Source organism: Mustelus asterias, chromosome 24, assembly GCF_964213995.1.
Source record: "Mustelus asterias chromosome 24, sMusAst1.hap1.1, whole genome shotgun sequence".
In the NCBI taxonomy this organism is placed as follows: domain Eukaryota; kingdom Metazoa; phylum Chordata; class Chondrichthyes; order Carcharhiniformes; family Triakidae; genus Mustelus; species Mustelus asterias.
Window position 1 is genome coordinate 1,136,961 of NC_135824.1, and position 14,554 is coordinate 1,151,514.

Here is a 14,554-nt window from a genome sequence, read left to right on the forward strand (position 1 = left end):
CTCAGCCGTTAGAGAGTGATAATAAGCAGTAATTCTCCCCGGGAATAGAAATCAGGAATTTAACCTGAAAACGCTGGGGTGAAGTGAGAGTGCCGGATTGTGTGTGCAGTTAGCATGGTGCTGTGCCAGTGTATCGCTGTGAGAGTGACTGAATCGAGACCAGCTGCTTCTGCACAGTTACTGATTCTGGTTTCATGGAGCAAGCAGTTCTTGTTTGGTGAAATTGGATGCTGGTTACTCTGCTGAAGATCTCCGGCACGCGAAGGTACAGGATAGGAGTGTGGGAACTGGAATAATGAAGTGAAGGAGAACTAATCTTATCTTATTTCATTGCTGTGAGTTGCAGTGAATGCACCATTTATGCACGATATATTAACTCATTCATGAGAAGGATCTAAATCTCAACTTACTGCTTTAGTAGAAATAGCACAATTAAACTCATTATTTTCCCGAACAATGCTTTTGTCTTTTTCTTGACTGTCATTTTGTGATTTTAAAAAAAAATGTATTTTCACTGCCCGTTAGATACAAGAGAGTTCTGGGCCGGAAAGCTGCACTGTGCACACACTGGAATTCTCAGAGGTAAACACTCATTTATTTATCAGAGACGGTAAACAGCCTGGGAACGCTGGCTGAAATCCCCCCTCTCTCTCTAACCCAGGGATCACTGGACAGTGACAGGAGCAGGAACCCTGGCTGAAATCCCCCCCTCTCTAACCCAGGGACCACTGGACAGTGACAGGAGCAGGAACCCTGGCTGATTTCCCCCCCTCTCTAACCCAGGGACCACTGGACAGTGATCAGGAGCAGGAACCCTGACTAATTTCCTATCTCTCTGATACAGGGATCACTGGACGGTATCAGGAACCTATAAAGAACGAAGATCAAAGAACAGTACAGCACAGGAACAGGCCTTTCAGCCCACCAAGCCTGCGCCGATCACGTTGTCCTATCTAGACCAACCGCTTGTATCCCTCTATTCCCACCTGTTCATGTGTCTATCCAGATAAGTCTTAAATGTCGCTAACGTATCTGCCTCAACCACCTCACTTGGCAGTGCATTCCAGGCTCCTACCACCCTCTGTGTAAAAAATCTTCCCCCTCACATCTTCAATGAACCTTTCCCCCCTTACCTTGAACTTGTGCCCCCTTGTAATTGTCATTTCTGCCCTGGGAAAAAGCTTCCAACTGTTCACCCTATCCATACCCCTCATAATCTTATAAACTTCTATCAGGTTGTCCCTCAGCCTCCGTCTTCCCAGGGAGAACAATCCCAGTATATTCAATCTCTCCTCATAGCTAATACCCTCCCCATACCAGGCAACATCCTGGTAAACTTTTTCTGTACTCCCTCCAAAGCCTCCACATCCTTCTGGTAGTGCGGCGACCAGAATTGGACACAGTATTCCAAATGTGGCCTAACCAACGTTTTATATAACTAACATAATTTGCCAACTTTTATACTCAATGTCCCGTCCCGATGAAGACAAGCTTTCTTCGCCACCTTTTTCACCTGTGCTGCCACTTTTAAAGATTTGTGGAGTTTAATTTAGACAAATGCAAGGTGATGCATTTTGGTAGAGTGAACCAGGGCAGGACTTACTCAGTTAATGGCAGAGCATTGGGGAGAGTTATGGAAGAAAGAGATCTAGGGGTACATGTTCATAGCTCCTTGAAAGTGGAGTCACAGGTGGACAGAGTGGTGAAGAAGGCATTCGGCATGGTTGGTTTCATCGGTCAGAACATTGAATACAGCAGTTGGGACGTCTTGTTGAAGTTGTACAAGACATTGGTAAGGCCACACTTGGAATACTGTGTAGAGTTCTGGTCATCCTATTATAGAAAAGATATTATTAAACTAGAAAGAGTGCAGAAAAGATTTACTAGGATACTACCGGAACTTGATGATTTGAGTTATAAGGAGAGGCTGGACAGACTGGGACTTCTTTCTCTGGAGCGTAGAAGGCTGAGGGGTGATCTTCTCGAGGTCTATAAAATAATGAGGGGCATAGACAAGGTAGATAGTCAATATCTTTTCCCAAAGATAGGGGAGTCTAAAACTAGAGGGGGCATAGGTTTAAGGTGAGAGGGGAGAGATACAAAAGGGTCCAGAAGGGCAATTTTTTCACACAGAGGGTGGTGAGTGTCTGGAACAAGCTGCCAGAGGTAGTAGTAGAGGCAGGTACAATTTTGTATTTTAAAAAGCATTTAGACAGTTACATGGATAAGATGGGTATAGAGGGATATGGACCAAATGCAGGCAATTGGGATTAGCTTACGGGTTTAAAAAAAAGGGTGGCATGGACAAGTTGGGCTAAAGAACCTGTTTCCATGCTGTAAACCTCTATGACTCTCTGACTCTATGACCTGTACTCCCAGATCTCTGTGTCTATGCTCCTGATGGTTCTGCCATTTATTTTATAGCTCCCACCTGAATTGGATCTACCAAAATGCATCACCTCGCATTTGTCCGGATTAAATTCCATCTGCTATTTCTCCGCCCAATTTTCCAGCCTATCCTATATCCTATATTCTCTGACATTCTTCATCACTATCCACAACTCCACCAAAGAACAAAGAAAATTACAGCACAGGGACAGGCCCTTCGACCCTCCAAGCCTGCACCGATCATGCTGCCCGACTTAACTAAAACCCCCTCCCCTTCCGGGGACCATATCCCTCTATTCTCATCCTATTCATGTACTTGCCAAGACGCCCCTTAGAAGTCACTACCATATCCGCTTCCACTACCTCCCCCGGCAACGAGTTCCAGGCATCCACTATTCTCTGTGTAAAAAATCTGCCTCGTACATCTCCTTTAAACCTTGCCCCTCACACCTTAAACCTGTGCCCCCTAGTAATTGACTCTTCCACCCTGGGAAAAAGCTTCTGACTATCCATTCTGTCCATGCCTCTCATAATCTTATAGATGTCTATCAGGTTTCCCCTCAACCTCCGTCGCTCCAGTGAGAACAAACCAAGTTTCTCCAACCTCTCCTCATAGCTAATGCCCTCCATACCAGGCAACATCCTGGTAAATCTTTTCTGTACCCTCTCCAAAGCCTCCACATCCTTTTGGTAGTGTGGCGACCAGAATTGAACACTATATTCCAAGTGAGGCCTAACTAAGGTTCTATAAAGCTGCAACATGACTTGCCAATTTTTAAACTCAATACCCCGGCCGATGAAGGCAAGCATGCCATATGTCTTCTTGACTACCTTCTCCACCTGCGTTGCCACTTTCAGTGACCTGTGTACCTGTACACCCAGATCCCTTTGTCTATCAATACTCTTAAGGGTTCTGCCATTTACTGTATATTTCCTATCTGTATTATACCTTCCAAAATTCATTATCTCACATTTGTCTGGATTAAACTCCATCTGCCATCTCTCCGCCCAAGTCTCCAACTAATCTATATCCTGCTGTATCCTCTGATGGTCCTCATCGCTATCCGCAAATCCACCAACCTTTGTGTCATCCGCAAACTTACTAATCAAACCAGTTACATTTTCCTCTGTTGTGCCTGCCATACAGTCTGTTTTAACCCTTATACGGCGGACAAATAACTACGAGTAGATGTCTTATTAGTATAACCAATATTTATTTAAACCCACACAATCAGTAATCACCCACCCAACCAACGATAAGTTATCTTACAGGAAAATACTAAAGTTCAAGTCCAATCCTAGACCTTGACTTAACTTTTGCGTGACTGGCAAGTACCCTGGCAGATATTGTCCTTTATCTGTGCGCTGGTCTCGGTCGTCCTCTGCGTAGTCTGGTCCTTTGGGCTGGTCTGGCACTCTGGCTCTGGTCTTCCTTCCTTCTCGGGTGTGGTGGCTCTCCTCGTGCTGGTCGTCGCTGGCAATGTTCACCGTTGTTGTAGCTCATTCGTGGGGTCAGAGAGAGGGAGAGCGAGAGAGAGAGAGAGCTTCTTCTGTTGTGCAGAAGCTTTTATCCCTCCCTGGTTTCGTGTCCTTTTGGGCGGTCTCCTGATTCTTGTCAATCAATCGATCAGGGCTTGATCACCCTGATCGATAAGAGTCCAATCAGGTGCTGCCACACTGATCTCTGGGTGTGCCTATAGGTGCTGGAGGCACATAGAGTTCACACCTTCCCCCCAAACAAGGGGCCACGGCGCCCTCATGTCTGGTAAACAACCCAGTGTGACCAGAAAGTCTCTTTCATCCTGGAGATGAAACATGTCCTGTGTATTCACTCCTCAGGGTTGCAGCCTGTTTGTCTCTGTCTTTTAAACTACAGCCTGTTGTTTTAGTTCTTGCCCAATTGTCCCAGAGTGCTTTACAAATCGCCATTTTAGATGGCCCGTTTGGCCACAACTCCAAATCATTTATATTTATTACAAACAGCAAAGGTCCCAGCACTGATCCCTGAGGAACGCCACTTGTCACAGCCCTCCATTCAGAAACGCGCCCTTCCACTGCTACCCTCTGTCTTCTTTGACCGAGCCAGTTTAGTATCCACCTTGCCAGCTCACCTCTGATCCCGTGCGACTTCACCTTCTGCACCAGTCCGCCACGAGGGACCTTGTCAAAGGCCTCACTGAAGTCCATGTAGACAACATCCACTGCCCTACCCTCATCAATCACAATCTTAATATCATCCGCAAACTTGCTAATCAGACCAGCTACGTTTTCTTCCAAATCATTTATATATATTACAAACAGCAGAGGTCCCAGCACTGATCCCTGCGGAACACCACTAGTTACAGGCCTCCATTCAGAAAAACACCCTTCCACCGCTACCCTCTGTCTTCTATGGCCAAGCCAGTTCTGAATCCATCGAGCTAGTTTATCCCTGATCCCGTGAGCTTTAATCTTTTGTACCAGCCTGCCATGAGGCTCATTGTCGAATGCTTTACTAAAGTCCATGTAGACAACATCCACAGCACTTCCCTCGTTAGTCATTTTTGTCACCTCCTCAAAAAACTCAATCAAATTAGTGAGACATGACCTCCCTCGTACAAAACCATGCTGTTTGTCGCTAACAAGACCTTTCAGTTCCAAATGCATATAGATCCTATCCCTAAGAATCTTCTCCAACAATTTCACTATCACTGAGGTCAAGCTCACTGGCCTATAATTATCCGGGTTATCCTCGCTACCCTTCCTAAATAACTGGACAACATTGGCTATCCTCCAATCCTCTGGGACCTCACCAGTGGCCAACGAGGAAACAAAGATTTCTGTTAGAGGCCCAGCAATTTCATCTCTTGTCTCCCTCAGTAATCTGGGATAGATGCCATCTGGTCCTGGGGATTTGTCTACCTTAATGCTTTTTAATTCACCTGACACTTCCTCCCTCGTAATGATGACTTGTTCTAAAGGGTTTACACACCCCTCTGAGACACCATCAATCGACGTGTCCCTCTCCTTTGTGAATACCGATGCAATGTACTCATGAAGGACCTCACCCACTTCCTTTTGTTCTACACATAATTTCCCTCCTTTGTCCTTGAGTGGACCATCTCTTTCTCTAGCTACCCTCTTGTTCCTAATATATGTATAAAATGCCTTGGGATTCTCCTTAATCCTGTCTGCCAAGGATATTTTGTGACCCCTTTTTGCTCTCCTAACTCCCTGTTTGAGTTCTTTTCTACTTTCCCTGCATTCTTCAAATGCTTCATCTGTTTTAGTTGCCTTGATGTGCATCCTTTTTCTTTTTGACTAGACTCACAATTTCCCCGGTCATCCACGGTTCCCGAATCCTGCCTTTCCTGTCCTTCCTTTTCACAGGCACATGCCTGTCCTGCACTCCGATCAACTGCTCCTTAAAAGACTCCCCCCATGCCAAACATGGATTGACCCTCAAACAGCCTCTCCCAAACAGTAGCCTCCCCAAAAGAGCACAGATTTCTGCAGAGGAAAAGCTTCATTTCCGGTCGAAGTGTCAGAACCAGAATCCTGCACAAAATGAGCAAAACAGAACCTTCGAAAGTTGGAAAGATGCATGAAATAGAACAGGCTGACCAACCTCGACACGCGAGGATCATATTTCAATCCCTTTCTCACTCAAGGGGCTAATGACCAAATTGAGGATATGGCTTGACAAAAATTTCAAAAAACAGACATGAAGAAAAGAAACAACTTGCTGATCAGACAAAAGATCAAAGCAATAAATCAATCATTTAAAAAACAAATTAATAAAGGTGACCATTAAAACTCACAGGCACACACAAACTCACACACTCACACACACTCTCTCACACACACTTTCACACACACACACGCACTCACACACATACATACACGCACACACACACACACTCACTTCCACACATACAGACACACACCCACACACACAATTAGTAAAGATGATCATTAGAACACACTCTCACAGACACACACTCTCACACACACACACACTCACACACACATACTCACACACACGTGCTCACACATACACACACTCACACACATACATACACGCACACACACACTCACTTCCACACATACGGACACACACCCACACACACAATTAATAAAGATGATCATTAGAACACACTTGCACAGACACACACTCACACACACACTTACACACATACAGACACACACACACACGCAAATACACATGCTCACACATACACACACTCATGCACACACACATACACACTCACTTACACATATACAGACAAACACACGCGCGCTCACACATACACACACACACATACACACACACACGCTCACACATACACACACATACAGACACACACCCACACACACACATGCGCACACACACACTTACACACATACAGACACACACACGCTCACGCATACACACACTTACACACATACAGACACACACACGCTCACGCATACACACACTTACACACATACAGACACACACACGCTCACGCATACACACACTTACATACAGACACATACCCACACACACACACACGCGCTCACAAATACACGTTCACTCACATGCACTCACACACATATACACACACACACACACTTACACACATACAAACACACACACACACACACAATTAATAAAGATGACCATTAGAACGGACTCTCACAGACACACACACACTCTCTCACACACACTCACTCACATGCAAACTCACATACATACATACACTCACTCACACACACACACTCTCTCACACACACTCACTCACATGCACACACACACACACACACACACACACTTACACACACCCACACACACGCGTTCACACATACACACACTCATGCACACTCACACACATGCATACACACACACACACTCACTTACATATGGACACTCACCCACACACACAATTAATAAAGATGATCATTAGAACACACACTCACACACACATACAGACACACACACGCTCACACATACACACACACACTCACTCACACTTGCACACATACAGACACACACCCTCACACACACGCGGGCTCACACATACTCACTCACATGCACACTCACACATACATATACACTCGCTCTCTCACACACACTTACACACATAGACACACATCCACACACACACGCGCTCACACATACACACTTACTCACATGCACACTCACACATAAACACATACACACATACACTCACATACACACTCACTCACATTCACACACACACTTGTACACACACTCACACACACACATACACTCACACACTCACACACATTCACACACACACACATTCACATACACACATACACTCTCACACACACATACACTCTCACACACACTCGCACACACTCATACGCACACACATGCTCACACGCAGACTCATATGCACACTCACACACACTCACACGCAGACACACACACACACATGCACTCTTTTACACATTCTCACACACAATCTCCCACACACACACTCTCAGACTCACGTGCTCACTCTTGCACTTAGTCCTTTCCCAATGTATCACAGCTTGGTATGGTTCCTGCTCTGACCAAAACCAAAAGAAACTACAAAGGGTCGTGAATGTAGCCCAATCCATCACGCAAATCAGCCTCCCATCCATTGACTCTGTCTACACTTCCCGCTCCCTCAGGAAAGCAGCCAGCATAACTAAGGACCCTGCGCATCCCGGACATTCTCTCTTCCACCTTCTTCCTTCGGGAAAAAGATACAAAAGTCTGAGGTCACGTACCAACCGACTCAAGAACAACTTCTTCCCTGCTGCTGTCAGACTTTTGAATGGACCTACCTTGTATTAAGTTGATCTTTCTCTACACCCCTAGCTATGACTGCAATGCCAAATTCTGCACTCTCTCCTTTCCTCCTCTATGTACAGTATGCTTTGTACAGCGTGCAAGAAGCAATACTTTTCACTGTATACTAATACATGTGACAATAATAAATCAAATCGTATCTCTCACACACGCATTTACATTTTCTCTCTCACACTGTTTTGCTCATTCACACACAATCTCACACATCCTCAGACTCTCTTTTGCACACTCAATCACACACTCAATCACACACTCTATTTCACACACTCTATTTCACACACATATTCTCTCTCATATTCTCTCTCACTCTCCTTCACTCTCCCACTCAGTCTCACTCACTCACACATTCATTCTCTCATACAATCTCTCATTTTCTCACACACGCTCTCACACATTCATTCATTCTCTCATGTTCTCTCTCTCTCTCCCTCTCTTACACTTACTATTGTTATGGTTCAGGTCGGAAACTCCAAAGTGTTTTAGGGAGTCCGACTGGACCACACGTTTTGCATCTTGAATTGGTTAGGATAAGCATGAGATGTTTCACTTCAGGTATGATTCAAGTGACCCACTGGGGAGCTTTTATCAAACAAAGTTTATTTAAGAATATAGTTAACATGTATAGTAAGAAAATTAACAAGAACTTTTATCAATTACAAACAAGAAACCAAAGTAACCACAATAATATGTACTCCTTAACAAACATATCTAATGTGTTCCAATCAAAACCAAAACCTTCCAAAGACAAAATCCTTTAAACAAGTTCAACACAGCAAAGACTAATACTCACGTGATACTGGAAATCGAGTCCTTTGGTTGAAGTCTGCCATCCTCTGGATTCACTCAGAACAGTGTGAAGTCAAAATCAAAACAGCTTCTCAGAACCCCAAAATAAAAACAGACAACTCCCATCCAAGTCACTTAAGGAGCAATAAAAAGATATCTGGCAACCATCTCGGCTGCACTGAGATCAGCTTGGGCTGTGAGCGAAGAAACTACTGAAGCTGTGAGCCGCAGAGATCATGATTTTTAAAAAAACTTTCTTAAAGGTACACAAGCGTCACACTATTTTCTCATACTCACACACACAGTCTCACATAAACTCTCACACACTCTGTCTCACACTCTGTCTCTCACACTGTGTGTATCACACTCTCTCACACACATGTTCACACACTCTCTCACACACTCACTCTGTCTCACACACAAAGTCACATTCACTCATGCCCAACAGGCCTGGGTCCTTTGGAGATTAAAATGATGAGGGAGAGGTTGAAGACAGACCTCCTTTTCCCCGCCCTGCCACACACTGCAGCTGTCGTGGAAGCCGCTGCTGAAACTGCCGTTCTGCCACCTTGATTTGTATCGGATGTTTCACTCCCTGGTGAATCTATGAGGAAGAAATGTTGGAGAGAAACACTCTGTGATTGGAGGAGTAACTCCTTGCTGAATCTTTGCTGCACTTCCTGGTGCTTTAGGCATTGGCTCTGAGAGTTGGAGAGAGAGCATGGCAGGTTAGACAGGGTGGAGATGTCTTTCCTAGGGGAGATCCAGGAACCAAGCAGAAGCTGCTGGAATGCTGACATCCCACCACGGCTGGTGGAATTTGAATCCAATAAAAAAAATCTGGAATTAAGAATCTACTGATGACCATGAAACCATTGTCGATTGCCGGAAAAACCCATCCGGTTCACTAATGTCCTTTAGGGAAGGAAATCTGCCATCCTTACCTGGTCTGGCCTACATGTGACTCCAGAGCCACAACAGTGTGGTTGACTCTCAACTGCCCTCCAAGAGCAACTAGGGATGGGCAATAAATGCTGGCCAACCAGCAACACCCATGTCCCACGAATGAATAAATAAAATCCTGATCGAGGGAAACTGGATACACTTTAAATTAGACACCGGGGCAGCAGTTTCAGTTCTTTCTGATGCTGAACCACGGTTCAGCCATCATGCATTAAACTACATGGCTGAGACTCAAGGTCACAGAGAAACTGAATGTGATTCTTCAATACAAAGAGGGAAAAATCACTGAAATCTGATCCTGAACCAGAGCAGCTCACATTTCATCAGGACAGCTTGTGCCCACTTTCATCTGATTTACAGAGTAGGAACTGGAATAGCCGAGAATTACTGCCCAAAAGCTACGGATGTGAATTTCCACAGCAGTTCCTGGGACGAGGAAAGCTGAAGACAGGATAATACATCAGCCTGCACCCTGAGACAAAGCCAGTGTTACAAATATTCCTCACCCACTCTTACCAAAGGTAAAGAAGGAAATTGACTCAATGTTGAAGCAAGTGGTTATTTCACCTAAGACAGAAACAAGATTGATCTTCAGGGATGTCCAGTGCCCAACCACAGCAGATCAACCCCAATTTGTGTAGATCTTGTACAGCTGAGCAAAGCAGCTGAAGACAGATTTCATCCAATGGCATCTGGGAACGAGAGCTTCGCAAAACTGGGATGAGTTCAGTCTTCACAAAGCGAGATGTAAACAGTGGATTTTGGAAACTACCCCTCAATGAAGAGTTTAAGCTGTTCAAAACCATCTGATTCTCTCCCCTCCGCCCCCCCCCCTCCCCCCCCCCCCCCCCCCGCCCGCCACCCCCACACCTCTCTCTCCCTAACTCAGGGATCACTGGACAGTGATCAGGAGCAGGAACCCTGGCCGATTTCCCCTCTCTCTCTCTCTAAACCAGGGATCACTTGCCAGTGATCAGGAGCAGGAACCGTGGCTGAGAGCAGGTCACTCAGCGTAGATGAATGTTGTTTTTTTGTCAGCATTACACTGGGTGAGCAGATTGGTTCCAGGCCTTTGGAAAGCTGTAGGTGGAGATTGAATCTATGAGGAAGAAATGCTTCCTCACTATAGGATAGGATATAGGAAGGATGTCCGAGGTAGGTTCTTTACTCAGAGAGTGGTTGGGGTGTGGAATGGACTGCCTGCAGTGATAGTGGAGTTGGACACTTTAGGAACATTTAAGCGGTTATTGGATAGGCACATGGAGCACACCAGGATGATAGGGACTGGGATAGCTTGATCTTGGTTTCAGATAAAGCTCGGCACAACATCGTGGGCTGAAGGGCCTGTTCTGTGCTATACTGTTCTATGTTCTATGATGTAGACAGAAACACGGTCTCTGGCTGCGGCCCAGGTGAATGGTGGAGCAGGCCCTGAGGCTAACTCTTGTGTTTTTGTTCCAGGAGAAAGAAGTATTGCAGAAACAATTGGAAGAAGCAAACCGCGAGGCGCAGAAATATCGACAGCAGCTCTTTGAGAAGGAGCAGGAGGCGGAGGCCTATAGGCAGCGGCTGGAAGCCTTTGGTGATCTGGACTCGAACAAAACGGTGCATTAAGATGTCAGATGAAGATGGAAAGGCTGACTCACATCACAATAAACTGGTCCCTGCTTGCAAAAGCCTGGGGAAAGGTGACCTTCTCTGATCAACGTGTCCAGGCAAAAAGATCTGCAGGTCAAAGCATAGGTGCAAAAATTCTGCTTCTGAAACCCTGACAGTGACTTCACTGCAGCCAAATGATATAGAGAAGGAGGGGGGAGAGGTTGGAGGGTGAGATGTGAGGTTGGAGGATGAGGGGGAGAGATTGGAGGGTGAGGGGTGAGGTTAGAGGGTGAGGGGGAGAGGTTGGAGGGTGAGATGTGAGGTTGGAGGGTGAGAGGAGAGGTTGGAGGGTGAGGGAGGTGAGGTTGGAGGGGGTGAGGTTGGAGGGGGGGGGGGGGGGTAAGGCACTGAGACCCTATTCTGTTTATTTCAGCTGAAGTTTCGATTTGCTAAGAGAGCCGTGAATCGTCAGTGAGCCGCAGTCATTTTGTCCTTGATATAGCAGCAGGTTCTGGTTGTTGTGAGATTATCTCTAAATATTTCTTATTGTTAATGATTGGATGGGATCTGTAAAATTCTGCAAAGTGGAAAAATATTCCAAGGGCAAAAAAAAAAGACCTGAAAGCCTCCTGCAGGTTAATACCCTCTGTACGAACCGTCCAGATTGAAATCTAGATGTGTGAGGGTAAAGAGGTGACATTTGGACAGAGCCTGCTTTGCAGAATCGGTAGAGAATGGTTTCCTGAGCTGTGCTTTCTGAGGGATTGAAGCTTTCAGAGTATAAACATAACTGCACAAAGTCAACTGGTGGCTTCTCACGTTCCTGAAATTGTTTTGAAAATTCAAAAGTTCAGAAATTCTGAGACTAGTAAGAGTTAAAGGCTCGCTGTCAGGAACAAATTCAGGAGTAGAAGCTGTTACAAAGCTGGTTAAAGGCTTCTTAAATCATCAACATTCATTAAACTTAAACAAAAATGAAATGCAGAGAAAAACCATTCCCCACCTTTGTAATTCTTGTAACTGATCTTTTTTAATGAGTTGGATTTATTATTTGGCAAACCTGTCAGTGTAACAATCCAGATAAAAGAACCCAAAGCAACAGAAGACATCGCAACATGGAACAGCGCAATGCTGGGAAGGATCCGGGAAGAACTCACTGGGTTAAGGAGAAAATCAGAAGCTGCAGGTGAATCTCGGAATCTGTGACAATCCCACGTTCAGGAAATGGGAATAATTCTGACTGTTAAACAGACTGACATTAGACTGATACATCCTCTCTGCACTGAGGATGTATTTCAGCCCAGTGTGCTGAGAAATACAACAGCTTCTTAAACATGTGGCATTCAGAATATTAAAAAGTATTGATTTACACTGAGACCAGGAACAGATTCATCATCCAGTGTTACACTTCACTGCCAAAAGCGAAACTGGAATAGATCACAGTAAACAGAGAGGTCTGGTTGTGACGTCATGTTTGGCTCTAAGTTACAGTTAAATTATTTTCCATCTGTGTGAAATAGCAAGTTTCTTGTAGATTTAGCCAAACACCAATAATTCTCTCAGTGTCAGAAAGTGCAATGCAGTGCAGGCTGCTAGTGTCTGCATGTCTTCATGCTGCATTGCTGGTATCTGCATGTCTCCATGTTGCATGGCTGCTGGTATCTGCAGGTCTCAGTGCTGCATTGCCACTGGTATCTGCAGGTCTCAGTGCTGCATTACTGGTGTCTGTCGGTCTTAGTGCTGCATTACTGGTGCCTGCCCTGCCATTCTCAGTGCTGCATTGCTGGTATCTGCATGTCTCAGTGCTGCATTGCTGGTGCCTGCAGGCCTCGGTGTTGCATTGCTGGTGCCTGCCAATCTCAGTGCTGCATTGCTACTGGTGTCTGCATGTCTCAGTGCTGCATTGCCGGTGCCTGCCAGTCTCAGTGCTGCATTACTGCTGGTGTCTGCATGTCCTGGCGCTGCATTGCTGGAAGAGCATGTGTGTATATTTTCTTTGATCATTACACTTGTTGGTGATGTTTAAATGTTAAAAATGTTGTTTCTAATCCATTCTGTGAGCAGTCATTGCTTTTCACTGAACTTAGAGAAACATTAATTATTTTGTTGTTGATCTGATGCCCGTTATCCTCGCCCTTTATACCCAGCCATTTGATTCACTGCTTTGTTGGGACATTTTCATTGAAGTTTGTCACATTGAACATTAGTTTATTTGCTGGATTGAGAATGCTGACACACTGTTTATGTTAAACATTGTGATTTGTTCGTGTGAATGAGAAAGACGGCTCCAACAGCTCATTTCCCCCACTTACCCGTGTAAATTAAAATGCAATTAGCTGCATATAATCGGCAGTGAATTTAGACCTTTAACTATCACTTTTGTTTCATTCCGGTAACCCTGGAAATTATATAAATGAAGTTGTTGACCAAACTTACACTGTATAATTTTGTATCAAATAAAATCTTTCTTAAGTAATGACACCCTTTTTAATTTATTGTGGAAAATAGTGGCACTAATTCTTGTGTTTTAACATTTTTGTTACATCTCATTATATCCAGAAGCTTCTGAGCAATTCTCAAAGTTTCCCACACTATTACTCCCTGATTGTTTTTACATGAAGAAACAGACGCCATTTTGTGCACAGCAAGATTCCATTAAAGCCATGGCGATGGTGGAGTGAGGTGGATCTTTGCAAAAGAAAAGTGACCTGGAGTGAAATGTTCTTCTCCTGCAATCCTGTTCACTTTTAAAATAGTTCTGTTGGATTTTCCTGCCTCCTTCAAAGATTTATGTATATATCTCTGTGTCTCGCTCCTTCCCCCCCACCCCCCACAACCCCCCCCTCACCCCCCACAACCCCCCCCCTCACCTCCCCCCACCCCACCACACCCCCTCCACCCCCCACCACCACACCCACCTGCCCCCCCCCTCCCCCCCGCACCCCCACCCCCCTGATCTTCAGATAGTCCTGATCAATGTCCTCAGCAATTGGA

At 45.2% G+C, this 14,554-nt stretch overlaps 1 protein-coding gene across 5 annotated transcripts in view; it reads left to right on the forward strand.

The window, feature by feature from the left end:
* gabpb1 (GA binding protein transcription factor subunit beta 1) overlaps nt 1–14,040 on the forward strand; it is an 86,162-nt gene extending 72,122 nt beyond the window's left edge. For 3 of the 5 annotated variants that reach the window (XM_078241118.1, XM_078241119.1, XM_078241122.1), the window contains 2 exons: nt 526–582; nt 11,423–14,040. In XM_078241118.1, coding sequence (XP_078097244.1) covers nt 526–582; nt 11,423–11,575 — 210 coding nt within the window. In that variant the 3' untranslated portion in view covers nt 11,576–14,040. The remainder of the gene's footprint in view (nt 1–525; nt 583–11,422) is intronic. The other 2 variants (XM_078241121.1, XM_078241124.1) reach the window with 1 other exon arrangement.
* The last annotated feature ends 514 nt before the right edge of the window (nt 14,041–14,554 follow it).